At 40.2% G+C, this 23945-nt stretch overlaps 1 protein-coding gene across 4 annotated transcripts in view; it reads right to left on the bottom strand.

Moving 5' to 3' along the window:
- The window catches only part of LOC106579565 (dipeptidyl aminopeptidase-like protein 6), a 307921-nt gene that overhangs the window by 46154 nt on the left and 237822 nt on the right, over positions 1-23945 (bottom strand). For 3 of the 4 annotated variants that reach the window (XM_014159600.2, XM_014159599.2, XM_045702706.1), the window contains exon 3: positions 11567-11665. In XM_014159600.2, the coding sequence (XP_014015075.1) occupies positions 11567-11665 (99 nt within the window). Of the gene's footprint in view, positions 1-2953; positions 3416-11566; positions 11666-23945 lie in introns of those variants that run through there. The other variant, XM_014159601.2, reaches the window with a different exon arrangement.

The raw sequence follows: 23945 nt of genomic DNA on the forward strand, positions 1-23945 counted from the left end.
TCACATTTTTCATAATGTTTGATAATAGTCTTATGTGCAATATCCTTGCAATCGTCTGTAATTTGGACACTCAATATCAGAGAGCAAAGTGTTTGGCTGCAGAGTGGCCAGTTGGTGCATTGGCAGTGCATCTTGGATCCATACACAGTTGGTCCCTGAGCTCCCTACATTGGTGTCAGAAGTGGGATTCTCTACATTGGTGTCAGAAGTGGGATTCTCTACATTTGTGTCAGAAGTGGGATTCTCTACATTGGTGTCAGAAGTGGGATTCTCTACATTGGTGTCAGAAGTGGGATTCTCTACATTTGTGTCAGAAGTGGGATTCTCTACATTGGTGTCAGAAGTGGGATTCTCTACATTGGTGTCAGAAGTGGGATACTCTACATTGGTGTCAGAAGTGGGATTCTCTACATTGGTGTCAGAAGTGGGATACTCTACATTTGTGTCAGAAGTGGGATTCTCTACATTGGTGTCAGAAGTGGGATTCTCTACATTGGTGTCAGAAGTGGGATTCTCTACATTGGTGTTAAACGTGGAATTTACAGTGGCAGGAATGCACCGGGGGCTATAGAGGAATGTGCTGGGGCTATAGAGTAGAGCAGGGTTTCCCAAAGTAGTTCCTGGGGCCCCCCTGGGTGCACGTTTTGTTTTTTACCCTAGCACTACACAGCTGATTTAAATTTTCAAAGCTTGATGATGAGTTAATTATTTAAATCAGCTGTGTAGTGCTATGGTAAAAAAAAGAAAAAGAAAAATGCACCGGGGGTGGGGGGCAGGACCGACTTTGGGAAACCCTGGTTATAGAGGAATGTACTGGGGCTATAGAGGAATGTACTGGAGCTATAGAGGAATGTACTGGGGTTATAAAGAATGTACTGGGGCTATAGAGGAATGTACTGGGCTATAGAGGAATGTACTGGGGCTATAGAGGAATGTACTGGGGCTATAGAGGAATGTACTGGAGCTATAGAGGAATGTACTGGGCTATAGAGGAATGTACTGGGCTATAGAGGAATGTACTGGGGCTATAGAGGAATGTACTGGGGCTATAGAGGAATGTACTGGAGCTATAGAGGAATGTACTGGGCTATAGAAAATGTACTGGGGCTATAGAGGAATGTACTGGGGCTATAGAGTAAAGTCCTGGGGTTATAAAGAATGTACTGGGGCTATAGAGGAATGTACTGGGGCTATAGAGGAATGTACTGGGCTATAGAAAATGTACTGGGGCTATAGAGGAATGTACTGGGGCTATAGAGGAATGTACTGGGACTATAGAGAATGTACTGGGACTATAGAGAATGTACTGGGACTATAGAGAATGTACTGGGGCTATAGAGGAATGTACTGGGGCTATAGAGAATGTACTGGGACTATAGAGAATGTACTGGGGCTATAGAGGAATGTACTGGGGCTATAGAGGAAGGTACTGGGGCTATAGAGGAATGTACTGGGGATATAGACAAATGTACTGGGGCTATAGAGTAAAGTTCTGGGGTTATAGAGGAATGTACTGGGGCTATAGAGAATGTACTTGGGCTACAGAGGAATGTACTGGGGCGATAAGTAATCTCTTCATTCAAAGACTCAATCATGGACACTCTTACTGACAGTTGTGGCTGCTTTGTATGATATATTGTTGTCTCTACCTTCTTGCCCTTTGTGCTGTTGTCTGTGCCCAATAATGTTTGTACCATGTTTTGTGCTGCTACCATGTTGTGTTGCTACCATGTTGTTGTTATGTTGTGTTTCTACCATGCTGTGTTGTCATGTATTGCTGCCTTGCTATGTTGCTGTCTCTTTATGTAGTGTTGTCTCTCTTGTTGTGATGTGTGTTTTGTTGTGATGTGTGTCCTATATTTATATTGTATTGTATTTTTTATTTTTAATCCCAGGCCTCCGTCCCCTCAGGAGGCCTTTTGCCTTTTGGTAGGCCGTCATTGTAAATAAGAATTTGTTCTTAACTGACTTGCCTGGTTAAATAAAGGTTAAATAAAAAATAAAAAAATAGAGGAGAGTGTGCAAAGCTGTCATCAAGGCAAAGGGTGGCTACTTTGAAGAATCTAAAATATATTTTGATTTGTTTACATTTTGGGGGGTTAATACATGATTCCGTATGTTATTTAATCGTTTTGATGTCTTCACTATTATTCTACAATGTAGAAAATAATAAAAATAAAGAAAAACCCTTGAATGAGTAGGTGTGTCCAAACTTTTGACTGGTACTATCTACACACACACACACATCAGGACATGAACTCCTACACATTGTAAATCTGAAAATAGAATCCAGTATTTCAGAACGTGACATACCGCTTGCATGTCAATATCAGCCTGGGAAGAATTGACATTCGTAATCTCCCCCTATCTGCAAGCTTAACCAATGGCATAACACCTTATTGATATGTAAATTCAACCAACCAATAGAAATACATAATCATTAAATACATATTTCTGCAGTGGCAAGTGGAAACAATCAACACAGTTACACCTGCAATCACAAAGACTGTCTCCAGAGTGAGTAAACAATTGCAACAAAGAGATAAAAGTGAATTTAGTTTTCCTATCTTCACAATGACTTTGCCTTTTACCAGACAAGGACGATAAAAGCCTATTTCTGAATGTTGTTTCAGTCAAGAGCCAATAAGAGCCGAGCAAACAGCTCTGGTTTAGAGTATTAATCAGGGACTACAGATTGTTATGGGGAGCATTCTATATCTGCTGGGATAACTAATTGTCCATCACAATGACATTCATTCACAAAATTATGATTGACAATTCTGGGTTTTTAGATTGCACTGGTCAAATAATGAATGCAAATTATGCAATCAACAGCACTCCAGTTTACTGGAATATATTAACAACTTCGTATCAGGAGTAAAGATTAAAATATAGTGCATCCTGATTGCTCGTCCCGTCTCACTGAATCTCATCCTGAATCCTAAGTACTCACTTTTTATTTTTCTATCCTTTGAATCCGCACATGTCCATCATATCAATGTAAAGCACTTGAGAGCATCTGGGAAAGAAGTCCATCAATCCATTATATCTTCTAATATGCTATTCCTTTTTCCTGTTTTGTATCCATGTAAAGCTAAAGCTAAGGTAAGTTACTATCCTCTTTCCATCTCTTCTCCTCCCCCTTTAGATATGTTATCTCCGAACTTCATCCTAAACATACACTCGGCTGGCCATATTTTTCAACTGTCTTTCCGCCTGTCTTTTTCCCTCCCTCAGAGTCCAATCTTTATTCTGTATGTAGTTCGTATTTATCCGTTTACCACCTTTCCAGTCACCTGAGATCACTCTTTCTTTCCATTCCAACCATGCACCATAACAGAGTCCATAATTTCAGCCCTCACCCTGTCCTCTTCTCCACCACTTTCCCTCTCTGTCGCTATACAGACTCCCGTCTTTCTTTTCCTTTCAAAGACACCAGGGCTTCCTCTCTTTCACACCATTGCCATCTATTCATCCCTGTTTCACACCACCAAGGGAATTCTCAGTCTTGCTCTCTGCTCTCCCTCACTCTCCCTCACTCCATCTTGCCCTCTTTCTCCTTCCACTAGGTCTTCATCAGGGCTCTCTTGACCGGCTCGGCGTTAGCCCAGGGCATTGGCATCCCCCTGTGATCTTCACCTCTGCTCCTTCAACCTGTCTTATTCATTCAGTCTCCTGCTCTGGGCAACATCCCTCACTCACTACAGATCACAGGAGGACAGTTGTGTGTGTGCGCAAAAGAGAGAGCGAGAGAGAAAGAAAGAAATCATATGTACTGTAAAATGAGTTAAAGTGCCATAGACATTCCCCTTTCCAACACATCACTTCAAAGACCATGTACCTTGTGAATATTCCCACTTAAACTCTAATGGCTGCTATGATCTCACACTAGCACTCTACCATCCCCTCCTCTGAACCCTACAGCTTTCATTTGACTGTATGCTTTGTACCTGTGTGCCTCATTGAGGCTTCAGGCAAGCCATTCCCTGCACTAACTGAAGATGACAGCTTCATTAGAATGAGAGAATAACATGCATATCCACAGTCAGCACAGCTCTGGCCACCAGGCTAGCTTCCAGGAGAACTGAAGTGAAGCTTTACTTCCCAATCCATGGACTATTAGTCAAACATATCTACATATTTTATGCATTTGCACCTGTTTTTTCAGTAAGGGATAAAACACCAAGGACAAAGCTAAAATATAACTCTCTATTCCTCAAATTGTACCTTCTCCTCACCCTCATTTAGCTATTTTTGTTCTGTCGTCCAGGTTTAATTCCCTTAAAAACAAACCGGTTCAAGCTGCAAACGCATAGTCAATCTGTCCAAAAAGTGTTTTTGATGGCAAATGATTGCCATCAGAAACACTTTAAGTTCCCAGGCCCATCTGTCTTGCTGAATATGATGATATTATAGTCACCGCACTTAACCAACCATGTGAAGGACCTTATTCTCTCCATCTGCTTCCATTTACTTGTCCCTTTCTCTCCATTCTTCTTCAGGGAGACACAGCAGCCCATTCATTCTGTTCAGGCCTCTCAATCTTTCCTTTGTAACTCCTGAGTTCTGGCACTATGCCGCAGAGAGACCATACAATGTACCACTGCTTGCTTTATACTACCTCTGAGTGCCAACACGGAACACACCACCAAAGAATACTCATACGTTTATCCAAATATATAACCCGATCATTGAGCAGAGAGATGTATCCCCTTCGATAGAGCTTCCCAGTGGGGCTAAGCTGGTTGATATGGTGATATTATATCATTAAACGACATGTGAGCGGAGGCTACAATGTAAAGCTAGGTGTGAAATGTATTTTTCTTTCCTGTTCCGGGTCATCTGTCCTCCTGAAGGCTAAGAGGACACTGGTTAGACTGCAAAAAACGCAGCTGGGAGAGAGTTATAGGGGCCTGTCTAGGACAAAATAAAAGGCTGTCTCTCTCCTTCCACCGTATACAGTCTTAAATCTCCAATGCCCTTTGGATCAGGTGGGCTATAAAACTAAATGGGTTTCTAAAACAACTCTAATTAAAAATATTTTCAGAGTGGGGGGAATACTTTCATGTGGCTGTGTGTGTGGCATGGTGTTTGCCACTAACGGTTCAATCTTCCCATTAGCATGTCAGGTCATAGGGTGGTCAGGCAGGAGTAAGCAGCAGGTGACAGAGACGTTTATATGGTCTTATGTATGCAGCTTAGGTTTCTCTTTAAGCCGGCTCCTTCCCAATCTGGCCCTCATACCATCATGGCCACCTAATCACCCCCAGCTTCCAATTGGCTCATTCTTCCCCCCTCCTCTCCCCTGTAACTATTCCCCAGGTCGTTGCTGTAAATGAGAAAGTGTTACCTGGTAAAATAAGCGTTAAAAATAAAAAATTAAAAACTGTTTGCTTGTACAATTATGATAGATTTTTTAGGATGGAGGTGTGTGAATAATACTCACGCATGTCTTTGTATACATGGAGGGAAGTTTACCTTCTATTGAGTTCAGTCCTCTTGAGGACGTCTATACATAAACTTTTCCCCATGGCCTTTCCTTTATTTCACGCTCTACACTGATGGCGCCGATGATTAAGGCAGCCCCCCACAACTCTCTGATTCAGAGGGGTTGGGTTAAATGCGGAAGACACATTTCGGTTGAATGCATTCAATTGTACAACTGACTAGGTATCCCCCTTTCTGTCCCCTTACACCTCAACCCACAACTTGAAGAAACCATTTACCCTTTGAATCGGACAACCTTATCTCTGAAAGGGGCCATAGTCAAGCCTCCCTCATACAACAATACAATTACACAACAGAGAGCCTTGCCATATATCTATAGCGTATTGCATGAACCCATTCCCCAAAGTAGGAGGTGAATAGAAGTGTATGAGCTGCCGATGGCTCCTGTCCGGTGGGTTGGATGGGAGTTTTACGTTGATTTACGGTTATCAGCAACACCAATACATTTTTCACCGCCGGCCCATTTGTAGATTCCTACGAGTCCACCGGCCAGTATCAAACCAGACCCATAATTACAACATTAACCTCCTTATCATGGCTTTCACGTTCTTAAATTAGATTTTTTTATTTTTCTGCCTCAGAGCCAAAGCACAACACAACAAGTAAGAGTACATAAGATTTGCATAGGGCAGACTTGAGTAAATTACATTAAACATGAATAGAATGTGGTTTTGGTTTAACAGAAATATTGACTGCAAATACCTGCTGGGAGGGAAAAGTTAATACATCTCGGCATTGTGACATATTTAAGATTCTTATTCAGGACAGTGAGGGAGAGAATTCATAGGCCTATAAAGACATTTCTATGGATGTGCTGTGAATTTCATCTATGGTATAATGCTTAGCCTACTGGGTGTTACACTATAACAGACTGCCATTTCCTAAAATATCAAGAGTAAGACCAATGATGTGTATATAGATGGGTTCTTTCAATGAAACACCAGTAGCACTACCAAACCATCCTACTGATGTATATTGATCAATATCACTCTTTCATATGTCTCTTACATGGAACTCTGGCGATGACCCATGCTATCTATCCCTCTTCAAACACCAACTTGATGATTTTGAGTTGCAGCCGGTCCAGAACGAAAGATCAGAAACCATAACAGGGCTGTGGGTGGCTGAGTAAGCAGAAGGAGTTTCCTTTTCAATTACTAGCACTGGTCAATGAGGTTAAACGCAGTGGCGTGTATTCGTGGATGCCAATGGAAGCCAGGCTTCCCCAAAAAATGTACCAATAAATACATTTTAAAAACATAGAAAACAATTGATCTCTCATTGTTTCATAATTTTCCTTCAAGAGGCTGAATGTATCTCACCGGAGAAAGCATCTGAGTGAGTGAAAAAGCACCCCTCTGTCTCTGTATGTGTACCCCATCTATCTGATGCTGTCTGGCCTAAAAGTGCATGACATTTTTGCAGCCCATAGCATTGAATTCAATAGCAAGGGAAGCCAGCGAGCATTTGGCCTCCCTTGATATTTTCTACCCGGTTTAAATTACGATCTTGCCTCATCGCTGCAACTCCCCAACGGGATCTGGAGAGGTGAAGGTCGAGTCATGCGTCCTCCGAAACATAACCCGCCAAACCGCGCTCCTTAACACCCGCCCACTTATGGCACACATACACAATCCATGTCTCAGTTGTCTCAAGGATTAAAAATCCTTCTTTAACCTGTCTCCTCCCCTTCATCCACACTGATTGAAGGGGATTTAACAAGTGACATCAATAAGGGATCACAGCTTTCACCTGGATTCACCTGGTCAATCTATGTCATGGAAAGAGCAGGTGCATATGAGGATGTGCAAGTATAAATACTGGTGTGCAAAAGAGCAGAAAAGCAAAAACAAATATGGGGATGAGGTAGTTAGTTGGTTGGATGGGCTATTTCCAGATGGGCTGTGTACAGATGCAGCGTTCGGTAAGCTGCTCTGACAGTTGATGCTTAAAGTTAGTGAGGGAGATACGTATAAGTCTCCAACTTCAGTGATTTTTGCAATTTGTTCCAGTCATTGGTAGCAGAGAACTGGAAGGAAAGGCGGCCAAAGGGGGTATTGGCTTTGGGGATGACCAGTGAAATATACCTGCTGGAGCGCGTGCTACGGGTGGGTGTTGCTATGGAGACCAGTGAGCTGAGATAAGGCGGAACTTTACCTAGCAAAGACTTATAGATGACCTGGAGACAGTGGGTTTGGCGACGAATATGTAGCGAGGACCAGCCAACGAGAGCATACAGGTCGCAGTGGTGGGTAGTATATTGGGCTTTGGTGACAAAACGGATGGCACTGTCATAGACTGCATCCAATTTTCTGAGTAGAGTGTTGGAGGCTATTTTGTAAATGACATCGGCGAAGTCAAGGATCGGTAGGATAGTCAGTTTTACGAGGGTATGTTTGGCAGCATGAGTGAAGGAGGCTTTGTTGCGAAATAGGTAGCCGATTCTAGATTTAATTTTGGATTGGAGATGCTTAATATGAGTCTGGAAGGAGAGTTTACGGTCTAGCCAGACACCTGGGTATTTATAGTTGTCCACATATTCTAAGTCAGAACCGTCCAGAGTAGTGATGCTAGTCGGGCTGGCTGGTGCCCGCAGCAATCGGTTGAAGAGCATGCATTTCGTTTTAGTAGCATTTAAGAGCAGTTTGTTATAGAGCAAACAATGCAATTATCACAACACATAGGTTGTAATATGGCTTTTTCCCCCTGACTTGGCATCCCCAGGGATTTTACCAACACACCGCTACTGGTTAAATGTGTGTTCTTTCGTTTTTTAATTGCAGTCTTTTTTTTGAAGAGGGGGACTTACCTGAACAGACTACGGTGGCAAAAAGCCAGGTGAATTAATTACTTAATTCCATTCAAAAACATGAGGACTTTTAGACTGACCTGCTAGCTCATTACAATCATACCAGTAATCTGAATTTTACGAATGACTGGCACTCTCTATAAAAATTAAGCTGTAAACACTAGGGGGCACTACTTTACTTGTGGTGCTCCTCTAATGCAAATCACCACCAGGTCAGTCATCAGCTCGGATCAAGGTTAAAATATACTTATTTGGTCAACAATGCGTCTGTTTGCTTGATGCCGTTCAGCAAATCACTTCTCCCTACATGTTTAGCATACATCAGCCATCAGGACCGGGGGGGGGGGTCAACCAGAGTGTAGGTGTCATTATAGGCGGACAAGGAGAGCTGCTTCATTCAGACACAGCAGCTGCTAGAACTCATGCCATAACATTAACCAGGATTTAAATGATCATTGTTGGATGAAAATGATGTTGTTGCTGGGTGCATTTGATTGTGATTTTATGTCGGGGATGAGCATACACAGGATATCAATGTTGCCAACTACTGTGGTCATTGTGGCATGACAATAAACATAGGAGTTGGCAAGACAGCACAAACAGATCGGGGACAAGGCTAATGTAGGAGAGTTCCATGGAGGCACACAGTGCTGCAAGGTTCCTGTTATAGATTGTGATGAAACAAGGCCGAAGGGTTATTCAAATCTCAACACCTTCATGAGTAGCTTGTGTTGCATGAATTCAATGACGAGGTGGCAGGTAGCCTAGTGGTTAGAGCGTTGGACTAGTGACTGAAAGGTTGCAAGATCGAATCCCTGAGCTGACAAGGTAAAAATCTGTCGTTCTGCTCCTGAACAAGGCAGTCAACCCACTGTTCCTAGGCCTTCATTGAAAATAAGAATTTGTTCTTAACTGACTTGCCTAGTTAAATAAAGGTAAAATTAATGAGCATAGCCTTATACTGCCATAAAAGACCCCAAAAAGTACTTGGACTTATCAATGACAAAATAACATCATCTATTCATAAAAAATTATTGAGGTTTCATCACAAATGTTTCCCAGGAAATTGATTGATTGCTCAAGGAAAACAGGGATGGCGAAAATATAGAATTCAGGGCAAAATTAGGTTTACAATAAAAACATCAATTTCAGTCCTGTCCTCAGAAGCCAATAATTGCAAATGTTCCCGACAGTACTGAAAGCTCGCCGTTCTGCACATCGCGAAGGCTAAACGAATATGACATACTAACAAAGAACTATTTCCTTCTATGGCAGCTGCATCTATAGGCTCCCTAAGAAGACTTTCTTTGCAGGCTAAAAACAGCTACAGTAGAAAGGCATGTCTTTAAGGTGACAACTCATTTCACAGTGGCTGCATTCAGCCTGGAAGATGTATGGATGCAAGTATTAATCAGCTATTCAAAGTGACAGAATGCGTCATTCTATTAAATAAGGAAAATACTACAGTATTTATTCTTGGTTTCATGTAGTGAGAAAAAATACTTTTAAAGAGGCACCGATGGTCACATCCAGACAATGCATATTACCCCTGTTCTAGTACAGTTTGCTGCAAGTCATTGACTTTAATTGTTTTGTTGACTATTTTGTGGGTCATGAGAAACACCAGGAACAAGACAGTCACTACTGATCAGATATTACTGAATCGGTGAAAGCAGTATGTTTAGAGGCCTTGCTTTCAACCATCTAAATGAGTCAGATTAGTAATTATATCAAGGAGGGGAAGGAAGGAATGAAGAAAGGAAGGAAGCTGTCTATAGTACTTGAACAGTCCTTGACGTACTGTACTCTGTGTATTCGCCCATCTGCACCCTCTCTTGGAGAGACTAGTGGCTGATAGGAGAAGACGGCTTCATTAGGCATAAGTTAAATCAAAACTTCTTCATTAATCCTTTGGCTGTAAAGTACCTCTCGGAGTCGGGCTCTGATCATTTTTAACCCAGCAGTAAGATAATGGGAGTCTAGCCTGTTTCAACAGTTGCAATTTAAGGTTTGTTTGATTTAATTTTATTTTCCGGGCAACATGTCCAACTAGAATAAATACTTCATTTTGGTGTGATTGACGGTTGGCTTCAAGCACCCTTTCACTGTTTTACACAAGAGGATAGAATTGAGCCAATCCTGTGCCTTCACCCGTTTTAGCAGTTCCCATCATTGCAGTTCCCAAATTGACTGTGTTCTCTTCAATAACTGTGATATTCTCTGAACTGTGTATGTTTAGTACAGTAGTGTACATGCTGGCCCACACCGTGACAGTTCATAATGATGATTGCAGCAATATGAATGCAAAAAGATTAGCTGCAGCTCCTCTTATAAAAACAAGATCCATGGTAACAGGTAATGTGGTTTAGGTGTATATTGGATTTGACAGATGACCGCAGTACATGCCAGTAGGCATGCACACCGTTTCACTTGACATTGATTCAACACACACTCATTACACTGTCATTGCTAACATATACAGTTTAGCTGATTCACTGATGGGCAATGAGATCATTGGTGCAGAAGTTGTTGTTAGTGGAACAAAGTGATCAATCCATGTTATTCACACCATGGTCATAATGATTCTAAATCCATGCTAGCTGGGTAGGAAGCAGAAGTGCCCCATTAAATTCAATAGAAAACAGTGCTGAAAATGTCTTCACGTTCAACCTATAAAATCTACCAAATTAAAACTTTAGAGTTCCTACTGTAACTCAGGTTTATTACCATTACAAAAGAGCTTTACGGATCTTAATTTGATCACCCTGTTTTATTAATATTATTATTATTTTAAATTTTATTAAACCTTTATTTAACTAGGCAAGTAAGTTAAGAACAAATTCTTATTTACAATGACGGCCTACACCGGCCAAACCCGGATGACGCTGGGCCAATTGTGCGCCGCTCTATGGGACTCCTAATCACAGCCGGTTTTGATACAGCCTGGATGTTGCAGGAAAACCTTTTTTAATTTAGGTTTAAAAAGGCTTCTGAAATGTGTAATTTCCATTTTGAAAATTGTATACATTTTCCCTTATTAAAATAATTATAATCCACGTAATAATTCACATTTCCTGTTGCTGCAGGGTTATTTTCCTGCTGTAGAAAACTGGCTCAAATTAAAATTCTGCGTGTGTACCTGTTGGTGGGAAATGTATAACTCTGTTTGAATGTCCACAGTGAATACATGAGTGTCACCGATATGGATGTCCCACGCCAACCCCTCTACAACATCAATAGAGTACTCACTGTTGATCCACTTGGCCTCAGGGTCGTGAACCTTGAAGTCCTTCCTGAAGATGTCCCCCACGGTCAGTTTCCCCTTGAGGGCCAAGCTGTCATCCTCACCTGCAAGGGACAAGTTAAAATACAATTTTAAATCAATATACAATTTTGAGCATTATCGATTAGAACTAAAGATTAGCAGCGGGTAATTCCAGGATGATCACATACAGAGCATTCAGAAAGTATTCAGACCCTTTTCAATTGATTGGACATGACTTGGAAATGCACATACCTGTCGATATAAGGTCCACAGTTGACAGTGCATGTCAGAGCAAAAATCAAGCCATGAGGTCGAAGGAATTGTCCATAGAGCTCCAAGACAGGATTGTGTCGAGGCAAAGATCTGGGGAATGGTACCAAAAAATGTCTGCAGCATTGAAGGTCCCCAAGAACACAATGGCCTCCAACATTCTTAAATGGAAGAAGTTTGGAACCACCAAGACTCTTCCTAGAGCTGACCTCCTGGCCAAACTGAGAAATTGTGGGAGAAGGGCCTTGGTCAGGGAGATTAAAACAAGATTGAATTCCTTGGCCTGAATGCCAAGCATCACGTCTGGAAGAAACCTGGCACCATCCCTACGGTGAAGCATGGTGGTGGCAGCATCATGCTGTGGGGATGTTTTTCAGAGGCAGGGACAAATTCTTATTTACAATCACGGCCTAGGAACAGTGGGGGCAGAATGACAGATTTTTAGCTTGTCAGCTCGGGGATTTGATCATCTGGACAAAAGGAACACCTATGTGAGAATGCTATTCATTGACTACAGCTCAGCATTCAACACCATAGTACCCTCAAAGCTCATCATTAAGCTAAGGAACCTGGGACTAAACACCTCCCTCTGCAACTGGATCCTGGACTTCCTGACGGGCCGCCCCCAGGTGGTGAGGGTAGGTAGCAACTCATCTGCCACGCTGATCCTCAACACTGGAGCTCCCCAGGGGTGCGTGCTCAGTCCCCTCCTGTACTCCTTCACCCACGTCTGCATGGTCAGGCACGACTCTAACACCATCATTAACTTTGCTGACGACACAACAGTGGTAGGCCTGATCACCGACAACGACAAGACAGCCTATAGGGAGGAGGTCAGAGACCTGGCCAGGTGGTGCCAAAATAACAACCTATCCCTCAACGTAACCAAGACTAAGGAGATGATTGTGGACTACAGGAAAAGGAGCACCGAGCACGTCCCCATTCTCATCGACGGGGCTGTAGTGGAGCAGGTTGAGAGCTTCAAATTCCTTGGTGTCCACATCAACAACAAATTAGAATGGTCCAAACACACCAAGACAGTCGTGAAGAGGGCACGACAAAACCTATTCCCCCTCAGGAAACTAAAAAGATTTGGCATGGGTCCTGAGATCTTCAATAGGTTCTACAGCTGCAACATCGAGAGCATCCTGACCGGTTGCATCACTGCCTGATGCGGCAATTGTTCGGCCTCCGACCGCAAGGCACTTCAGAGGGTAGTGCGTACGGCCCAGTACATCACTGGTGCAAAGCTGCCTGCCATCCAGGACCTCTACACCAGGGGGTGTCAGAGGAAGGCCCTGGTGTAGAGGTACCGGAGTGCCAAGTCTAGGACAAAAAGGCTTCTCAACAGTTTTTAACCCCAAGCCATAACACTCCTGAACAGGTAACCAAATGGTTACCCGGACTATTTGCATTGTGTGCACCCCCCCCCGTTTATCTTATATGCATAGTCACTTTAACTATACATTCATGTACATACTACCTCAATTGGCCAGACCAACCAGTGCTCCCGCACATTGGCTAACCGGGCTATCTGCATTGTGTCCCATCACCCGCCAACCCCTCTTTTTACGCTACTGCTACTCTCTGCTCATCATATATACATAGTCACTTTAACCATAACCAATAAGCCTGACTAACCGGTGTCTGTATATTGCCTTGCTACCCTTATTTTCAAATATCTTTTTACTGTTGTTTATTTCTTTACTTACCTACACACACACACACACACACACACACACACACACACACACACACACACACACACACACACACACACACACACACACACACACACACACACACACACACCTTTTTTTTGCACTATTGGTTAAAGCCTGTAAGTCAGCATTTCACTGTAAGGTCTACACCTGTTGTTTTTAGTGCACGTGACAAATACACTTTGATTTGATTTGAAGAACATCAAGGGGTTAGAAATCCAGGGGATAAAAACCAAAGTGTCAATGTATGCCGATGACTCAAGTTTTTTTATGAGCTTCACTCATACATAAGTTATACTTAAACCCAAAATGGTTCTCTAGTATATTATTAAGAACAGCTCCTCTGTTCAAAAAATACCTTTTTGCCTTTACACAGATTACAACTTCTCATTTCTAATTGAAAATTACATTTTGTTTAAGGTATCGCCCTTTCTTAAACAAGCCATACAAAGTTAGTTACAATTTCAGTTTTATCCTCCAGAAAATATAAAACAAATATTACAACAAATGTTATGGTTAAACTAAAATATATTGACTAATAAAAAAACATTCTTTATGGATAAAAAAAAAGTATTATATTGATGAATGATATGCATCGAAAACATTTCTGTGAATATCTGCTTAAACCAAATTTACAACCAACTGATTGCAGCATTACCACAAAAATGGAGGAGGCAAGTGGAAAAGGGAGAAGGTAGGGAACTTATTTGCCTGCCCTATATTAAAGATAAAAATTGGCTGAAAGGAATTGGCATAATTAGAAAAGTATACCAGTTTCATTTCAGGACAAAGATGTTGACAGCTGCGCCATACAGGTTGCAACATAAATGGGAGTAGATTTTTGATGTACCAATTCCATGGCACATGGTTTATGAACTGGTACAAAAAACAACACTTGATTCAACACTTACATGATTTTCAAGTTAAATTATTACATAAAATTATTGCCACCAACAGAATGCTACATACAGTTGAAGTCGGAAGTTTACATACACTTAGGTTGGAGTCATTAAAACTGGCTTTCAATCACTCGACAACTTTCTTGTTAACTAACTATAGTTTTGGCAAGTCGGTTAGGTCATCTACTTTGTGCATGACACAAGTATTTTTTACAACAATTGTTTACAGACAGTTTATTTCACTTATAATTCACTGTATCACAATTCCAGTAGGCCAGAAGTTTACATAAACTAAGTTGACTGTGCCTTTAAATAGCTTGGAAAATTCCAGAAAATGATGTCATGGCTTTAGAAGCTTCTGAAAGGCTCATTGACATCATTTGAGTCAATTGGAGGTGTACCTGTGGATGTATTTCAAGGCCTAAACTCAGTGCCTCTTTGCTTGACATCATGGGAAAATCAAAAGAAATCAGCCAGACCTCAGAAAAAAAATTGTAGACCTCCACAAGTCTGGTTCATCCTTGGGACCAATTTCCCAACACCTGAAGGTTCCATATTCATCTGTACAAACAATAGTACGCAAGTATAAACTCCATGGATCCACGCAGCCGTCATACCGCTCAGGAAGGAGACGCGTTCTGTCTCCTAGAGATGAACGTACTTTGGTGCAAAAAGTGCAAATCAATCCCAGAACAACAGCAAAGGACCTTGTGAAGATGCTGGAGGACACAAGTACAAATATATCTATATCCACAGTAAAACGAGTCCTATATCGACATAACCTGAAAGGCTGCTCAGCAAGAAAGAAGCCACTGCTCCAAAACTGCCATAAAAAAAAGCCAGACTACGGTTTGCAATTGCACATGGGGACAAAGATCGTACTTTTTGGAGAAATGTCCTCTGGTCTGATGAAACAAAAATAGAACTGTTTGGCCATAATGACCATCGTTATGTTTGGAGGAAAAAGGGGGATGCTTACAAGCCGAAGAACACCATCCCAACCGTGAAGCACAGGGGTGGCAGCATTATGTTGTGGGGGTGCTTTGCTGCTGTAGGGACTGATGCACTTCACAAAATAGATGGCATCATGAGGTAGGAAAATTATGTGGGTATATTGAAGCAACATCTCAAGACATCAGTCAGGAAGTTGAAGCTTGGTCGCAAATGGGTCTTCCAAATGGACAATGACCCCAAGCATACTTCCAAAGTTGTGGAAAAATGGCTTAAGGACAACAAAGTCAAGGTATTGGAGTGGCCATTATGAAGCCCTGACCTCAATCCTATAGAACATTTGTGGGCAGACCTGAAAAAGCGTGTGCGAGCAAGGAAGCCTACAAATGTGACTCAGTTACACCAGCTCTGTCAGGAGGAATGGGCCAAAATTCACCCAACTTATTGTGGGAAGCTTGTAGAAGGCTCCCCAAAACGTTTGACCCAAGTTAAACAATTTAAAGGCAATGCTACCAAATACTAATTGAGTGTATGTAACTTCTGACCCACTGGAAATGTGATGAAAGAAATAAAAGCTGAAATAAATTATTTTCTCTATTATTATTCTGACATTTCACATTCTTAAAATAAAGTGGTGATCCTAACTGACCTAAGACAGGGCATTTTTTACTGGGATTAAATGTCAGGAATTGTGAAAAACTGAGTTTAAATGTATTTGGCAAATACCCTGACTACACCGCTCGCGTCGCGTGTGCGAGCATTGCAAAATACATTTTGAAATCTATATTATTCAATTATTGCACACACACTGCTTGCGCGCGTTAACGAGCATCTGCATTGCCAAGGGCTAAAATAGAAGTCAGCTCTATTTGTGACGCAGATCGCGGTGCAGTCCTGCCTCTCCCATCTCCTCATTGGTTTATAGAAGCATGCCATTTCCTCATTGGTTATACCCACGTGGGTGATTGAAAGACGAACTGTGTTGTCGGTCGTCGTGGTAATACTATGAAAGTTTAGATGCCAATCACCATATAAGTTCAAAGAAGAAAAAGCCTGGAAAGAGAATAGATGACAAGAAATGATTTGGTTGACCGTTTTATGTGTGGATTAATTGTCGGAGTAGAGGACCTTGTGCATTTCAGGTAAAATAACAACTCAATGTTTATATCCCAGGACAAATTAGCTAGCAACAGCAAGCTAGCTAAATAGGACAAATTAGCTAGCAAGTGCAAGCTAGCTAGCTAAATTGCCATAAATGTTTAATGCTTTTCGACCTGTCACCAAATTAATGTAATTGGTTCATAGTTTTTTAAAATATTTTAACCTGCGTGTCGTGATCACGTTTGGTGTGTGGGGACAAAATAAATGTATGCACGATGGCGCATGTTTGCGCATGATGGCGCACGCGCACAGCCGGTTTGGGTTCCGTGTTAGGTGTATGTAAACTTCCGACTTCAATAGATCGTTTCTTCTGGTATTGACCCTATGTAGCTTGTTTCTGGTCACAGGTTCAGGAATGGTCAAAAAATCACAACATGCACTTAAAATTAACCTTACAAATTAGCAGTGTTGGACGATTTGGAAAGACATAGTCAGTCAATAAATAATATAATAATACTCATACGAAAGGTTTTCATCTTTAGCTCACAATCTGTGGACACTATACGATTAGAAAGGTAAAAAAATGACAGCACAATTTAAAAATATATGGCACATGGAAACCAAACGAGGGTGGTCTACAGTGATAGGTGGGATGGGCTGAGAATGGCTGAGGGGTGGGATTAAAGAGCTTATGTTTGGTAATGTATTATTGTTAGGTGACTGCTTTATATAAAAGTACCATGTATGTAAAATGCGTATGCAAAATGTATATGTAAAATGTATTTGTAAAATGTATATGTAGCAGAAAAGCTGTAAAAAATCCAAAAAGATATCTGTCCTTCGAAGATAAAAGGAAAATAAAAAAAGAGCAATTTCTCAAGCAAGAATGTTGCTTACACTGTCTGGGAGTGGTCTGAGTAGGGAGTGGAAAACTGAAAAATAGCTGTTATTGACAGAGAGGTTTGGAACTCTCTTCTTATTGGTCTATTAACCAATTTACGGCATGGTGATATCACCAGGAAGGCCAAAACTCCATCCCACCAAAACAGGCTGAAATTTCTGGCAGTCTTTTCAAATGGCTCTTACACTAAAAGGGTATTATCATAATTTTAACAATTTCACAGTATTAATCAAATCACATCAACGTTTATTGGTCACATACAGATTTGCAGATGTTATCGCAGGTGCAGCGCAATGCTTATGTTTATAGCTCCAACAGTGCAGTAATATCTAGCAATACAATAACCCCAAAATCTATATTTTTAATAATAATAATAATTAAGAAATATCAGAATGAACAATGTCAGAGTCCGGAATATATAAACTACCGTTCAAAAGTTTGGGGTCACTTAGAAACATCAGATTGATCAGAAATACAGTGTAGACATTGTTAATGTTGTAAATGACTATTGTAGCTGGAAACAGCAGATTGTTTATGGAATATCTACATAGGCGTACAGAGGCCCATTATCAGCAACCATCACTCCTGTGGTCCAATGGCACGTTGTGTTAGTTAATCCAAGTTTATCATTTTAAAAGGCTAATTGATCATTAGAAAACCCTTTTGCAATTATGTTAGCACAGCTGAAAACTGTTGTTCTGATTAAAGAAGCAATAAAACTGGCCTTCTTTAGACTAGTTCAGTAACTGGAGCATCAGCATTTGTCTGCTCGATTACAGGCACAAAATGGCCAGAAACAAAGACCTTTCTTCTGAAACTGTTCTGAGAAACGAAGGCTATTCCATGCGAGAAATTGCCAAGAAACTGAAGATCTCGTACAACGCTGTGTACTACTCCCTTCACAGAACAGTGCAAACTGGCTCTAACCAGAATAGAAAGAGGAGTGGGAGGCCCCGGTGCACAACTGAGCAAGAGGACAAGTACATTAGAGTGTCTAGCTTGAGAAACAGACTACTCACAAGTCCTCAACTGGCAGTTTCATTAAATAGAACCCGCAAAACACCAGTCTCAAAGTCAACAGTGAAGAGGTGACTCCGGGATGCTGGCCTTCTAGGCAGAGTTCCTCTGTCCAGTGTCTATGTTCTTTTGCCCATCTTAATCTTTTCTTTTTAATGGCCAGTCTGAGATATGGCTTTTTCTTTGCAACTCTGCCTAGAAGGCCAGCAGTCGCCTCTTCACTGTTGACATTGAGACTGGTGTTTTGCGGGTGTAAAGGCCATCGTACGTAGTGGACCAAGGCGCAGCGGGTTGAGTGCTCATAGTGACTTTATTGAACACTGAACAAACAAAACAAGAAACCGATCGAACGAACAGGATTGCAGGCTACACACACAGCTATGCAACAACAACTTCCCACAAAGGGATAGGTGAAAACAGGCTACCTAAGTATGACACTCAATCAGCAACAACGATGTACAGTGTTCCTGATTGAGAGCCATACCAGGCAAACACAAAGAAATACACAACATAGACAGATCCTAGAATACGAAACATAGAACATAACCAAAAACCCCGGAATACTCTAAACAAACACCCCTCTACATAAACACATATACTAACACACCCCTGCCACGTCCTGACCAAACTACAATAACAAATAACCCCTTTACTGGTCAGAACGTGACAGCGGGGTACTATTCCAGCCTCATAGTGTGGAAGTTTATATACACAACACAGGGAAATCACGTTTTTGACTGCACTGGGACTTTAATTAATTACAGAAACACCACATACTATTGAAGTAATATTGGGGAAAGTCAGCATATTGATAATTTTTGTGTCAATGTCTGGATGGCAGTTGAGGCCACGCTCAGCTTGAGGCAATAAACAACATTTTTCTCCCAACAAACTACTATACAATAAGGCCTCAAGCCAAGCAAGCTCATTATCTCCCTGAGAAGGCTGTGTGGAGGACATAGGATTTACCCCCCCTCTATTGTTTATAACTCTATCTTGCCTGTAATGTTTATAACTCTATGTTTCCTGTAGTGTTTATAACTCTATGTTTCCTGTAGTGTTTATAACTCTGTTTCCTCTAGTGTTTATAACTCTGTTTCCTCTAGTGTTTATAACTCTATGTTTCCTGTAATGTTTATAACTCTACGTTTCCTGTAATGTTTATAACTCTATGTTTCTGTAACAACAGTCATCATGGAGAGAAGACCAAGGCGCAGCAGGTATGTGAATACTCATATTTAATTTCCAAAAAAGGAGTAAAGCATCCACTTAACAGAACAATAAAGGTGACAACAGCAACAGTTCTGCAGGCTATAAAACGCAGTGCAAAAACAACCACCCACAACCCCAAAGAAAAACACACACACCTATATAGGACTTCCAATCAAAGGCAACTCAACACACCTGCCTTCAATTGGAAGTCCCAATCAACAACACAATCATTCACATACAAAAACTGCCACGCCCTGACCCCAAAACTAATACAATAGCTCCATCTGCTGGTCAGGACGTGACAGTTTCCTGTAATGTTTATAACTCTATGTTTCCTGTAGTGTTTATAACTCTGTTTCCTCTAGTGTTTATAACTCTATGTTTCCTGTAATGTTAATAACTCTATGTTTCCTGTAATGTTTATAACTCTACGTTTCCTGTAATGTTTATAACTCTATGTTTCCTGTAATGTTTATAATTCTGTTTCCTGTAGTGTTTATAACTCTATGTTTCCTGTAATGTTTATAACTTTTTCATTTCCTGTAATGTTTATAACTCTACATTTCCTGTAATGTTTATAACTCTATGTTTCCTGTAATGTTTATAACTCTATGTTTCCTGTAATGTTTATAACTCTATGTTTCCTGTAGTGTTGATAACTCTGTTTCCTGTAGTGTTTATAACTCTGTTTCCTCTTGTGTTTATAACTCTATGTTTCCTGTAATGTTTATAACTCTGTTTCCTGTAGTGTTTATAACTCTACGTTTCCTGTAATGTTTATAACTCTATGTTTCCTGTAGTGTTTATAACTCTGTTTCCTGTAGTGTTTATAACTCTGTTTCCTCTAGTGTTTATAACTCTATGTTTCCTGTAATGTTTATAACTCTATGTTTCCTGTAGTGTTTATAACTCTGTTTCCTGTAATGTTTATAACTCTACGTTTCCTGTAATGTTTATAACTCTATGTTTCCTGTAATGTTTATAACTCTATGTTTCATGTAGTGTTTATAACTCTATGTTTCCTGTAATGTTTATAACTCTGTTTCCTCTAGTGTTTATAACTCTACGTTTCCTGTAATGTTTATAACTCTGTTTCCTGTAGTGTTTATAACTCTACGTTTCCTGTAATGTTTATAACTCTATGTTTCCTGTAGTGTTTATAACTCTGTTTCCTCTAGTGTTTATAACTCTATGTTTCCTGTAATGTTAATAACTCTATGTTTCCTGTAATGTTTATAACTCTATGTTTCCTGTAGTGTTTATAACTCTGTTTCCTCTAGTGTTTATAACTCTACATTTCCTGTAATGTTTATAACTCTATGTTTCCTGCAGTGTTTATAACTCTACATTTCCTGTAATGTTTAGAACTCTATGTTTCCTGTAGTGTTTATAACTCTATGTTTCCTGTAGTATTTATAACTCTGTTTTATGTTTCATGTAGTGTTTATAACTCTGTTTCCTCTCGTGTTTATAATTCTGTTTCCTCTAGTGTTTATAACTCTATGTTTCCTGTAGTGTTTATAACTCTATGTTTCCTGTAATGTTTATAACTATGTTTCCTGTAGTGTTTATAACTCTGTTTCCTCTAGTGTTTATAACTCTATGTTTCCTGTAATGTTTATAACATCTATGTTTCCTGTAATGTTTATAACTCTATGTTTCCTGTAATGTTTATAACGCTACTTTTCCTGTAATGTTTATAACTCTGTTTCCTGTAATGTTTATAACTCTACGTTTCCTGTAGTGTTTATAACTCTGTTTCCTCTAGTGTTTATAACTCTATGTTTCCTGTAATGTTTATAACATCTATGTTTCCTGTAATGTTTATAACTCTATGTTTCCTGTAATGTTTATAACGCTACTTTTCCTGTAATGTTTATAACTCTGTTTCCTGTAATGTTTATAACTCTACGTTTCCTGTAATGTTTATAACTCTACGTTTCCTGTAGTGTTTATAACTCTATGTTTCCTGTAATGTTTATAACTCTATGTTTCCTGTAGTGTTTATAACTATGTCCCTGTAGTGTTTATAACTCTATGGTGGAGAACACGAAGCAACACTGGGTAATGCATTCTTTCATATGGCACATTTGTTTGACGTCACTGAGTCTTTGAACATACATGCTCAGACAACAGGAGTTGTGAATATATGATTAATGGGGGGAAAACCTTAAGAATAGGGATGGGTGTTGTGACTAGTGACACATCTGCATCGATTCCATGCAGCGACCATTTCTTTCAAAAACACTGACAACATTAATTTGTATTTTCAACACATTGTGATCTTCAATTACATCTTTTCGATTTCTATTTACACTCAAGACATGAATAGTATGACTATAGCAGTGAGGGGGGGAAGAAAACAACAGAAGACAAAGTGTGTAATGTAGCAAAACACAATCATCTTTCGCTCTACACTCTGGTTAAGACCGATAGAATATCTGATCAGTGAAATGGGCTGGTCTCTTTACACCAGATGTCTGGGATAACCAGATTCATTTCCGCGTAATTCAAACCATCAGATCAGATCGTGCAAGCTCTCTGTCTGCCGTGTGACTCTTTTCAGATATTCATACTAGGCATGAAAAAAACCTAAATGCAATATCTGATTTGTTTAATTTGGTTTCTGTAGCAGAGATATTCAGTCACTTGGAGAAAATGAGGAGTAGGGATTGTAGAGGAGAGAATTGTAGCTAAACCTTGGAGGGGATATAAATTAGTAGTGTCTATTGTAATACATGGACATCTGATGAAGACCAACATAATGCCAATGGGGGTCATATCAAGGACAACATACATGTTCAAAGGAATCATCAAATATTTTCTTCATGATTCACTTAATCAAGGAAGTTTTGAGGTCAGCTTATTGCCCAGTGAAAGTGACACAAAAAGTTAAGAAGCAACCAGAGACAAAATGGAATTTTCAGTACTATAAGCCCATTAGTTGATGCTCTCTCACAGGTTGCAAAAGTAGAAGCAATCTTTTCTGCCCTTTCATTCCACAGTAGTATCACTTCAAAACAGATAACAATGTTAGGTCAGAAAATCGCAACTTTTCATCAGTGTGTCCAAAGACAAAGTCAGAGATAAGATGGTAAATCCAGTTAAGCTGTTCCCTTGGGTTTTAAAGAACCAGTGTTCAGTTGGGTTTTAAAGTAACGGTGTTCAGTTGGGTTATAAAGTAACGGTGTTCAGTTGGGTTATAAAGTAACGGTGTTCAGTTGGGTTTTAAAGAACAAGTGTTCAGTTGGGTTATAAAGTAACAGTGTTCAGTTGGGTTTTAAAGTAACAGTGTTCAGTTGGGTTTTAAAGAACAAGTGTTCAGTTGGGTTTTAAAGTAACAGTGTTCAGTTGGGTTTTAAAGTAACAGTGTTCAGTTGGGTTTTAAAGTAATGGTGTTCAGTTGGGTTTTAAAGAAACGGTGTTCAGTTGGGTTATAAAGTAACAGTGTTCAGTTGGGTTTTAAAGTAACAGTGTTCAGTTGGGTTTTAAAGTAACAGTTTTCAGTTGGGTTATAAAGTAACAGTGTTCAGTTGGGTTATAAAGTAACAGTGTTCAGTTGGGTTTTAAAGTAACAGTGTTCAGTTGGGTTATAAAGTAACAGTGTTCAGTTGGCTTTTAAAGAAACAGTGTTCAGTTGGGTTTTAAAGAAACGGTGTTCAGTTGGGTTTTAAAGTAACGGTGTTCCGTTGGGTTTTAATGAAACAGTGTTCAGTTGGGTTTTAAAGTAACAGTGTTCAGTTGGGTTTTAAAGTAACGGTGTTCAGTTGGGTTTTAAAGAAACGGTGTTCGGTTTGGTTTTCAAAGTAACGGTGTTCAGTTGGGTTTTAAAGTAACGGTGTTCAGTTGGGTTTTAAAGAAACGGTGTTCGGTTTGGTTTTCAAAGTAACGGAGTTCATTTGGGTTTTAAAAGTAAAGGTGTTCGGTTAGGTTTTAAAAGTAATGGTGTATGGTTGGGTTTTCAAAGTAACGGTTTTCAGTTGGGTTTTCAAAGTAAAGGTGTTTGGTTGGGTTTTCAAAGTAACGGTGTTTGGTTGGGTTTTTAAAGTAACGTGTTTGGTTGGGTTTTTAAAGTAACGTGTTTGGTTGGGTTTCTAAAGTAACGGTGTTTGGTTGGGTTTTTAAAGTAACGTGTTTGGTTGGGTTTTTAAAGTAACGTGTTTGGTTGGGTTTTTAAAGTAACGTGTTTGGTTGGGTTGTTAAAGTAACGGTGTATGGTTGGGTTGTTAAAGTAACGTGTATGGTTGGGTTGTTAAAGTAACGGTGTATGGTTGGGTTTTTAAAGTAACGT

The sequence above is a fragment of the Salmo salar genome, chromosome ssa19, assembly GCF_905237065.1.
Source record: "Salmo salar chromosome ssa19, Ssal_v3.1, whole genome shotgun sequence".
Classification (NCBI taxonomy): Eukaryota; Metazoa; Chordata; class Actinopteri; order Salmoniformes; family Salmonidae; genus Salmo; species Salmo salar.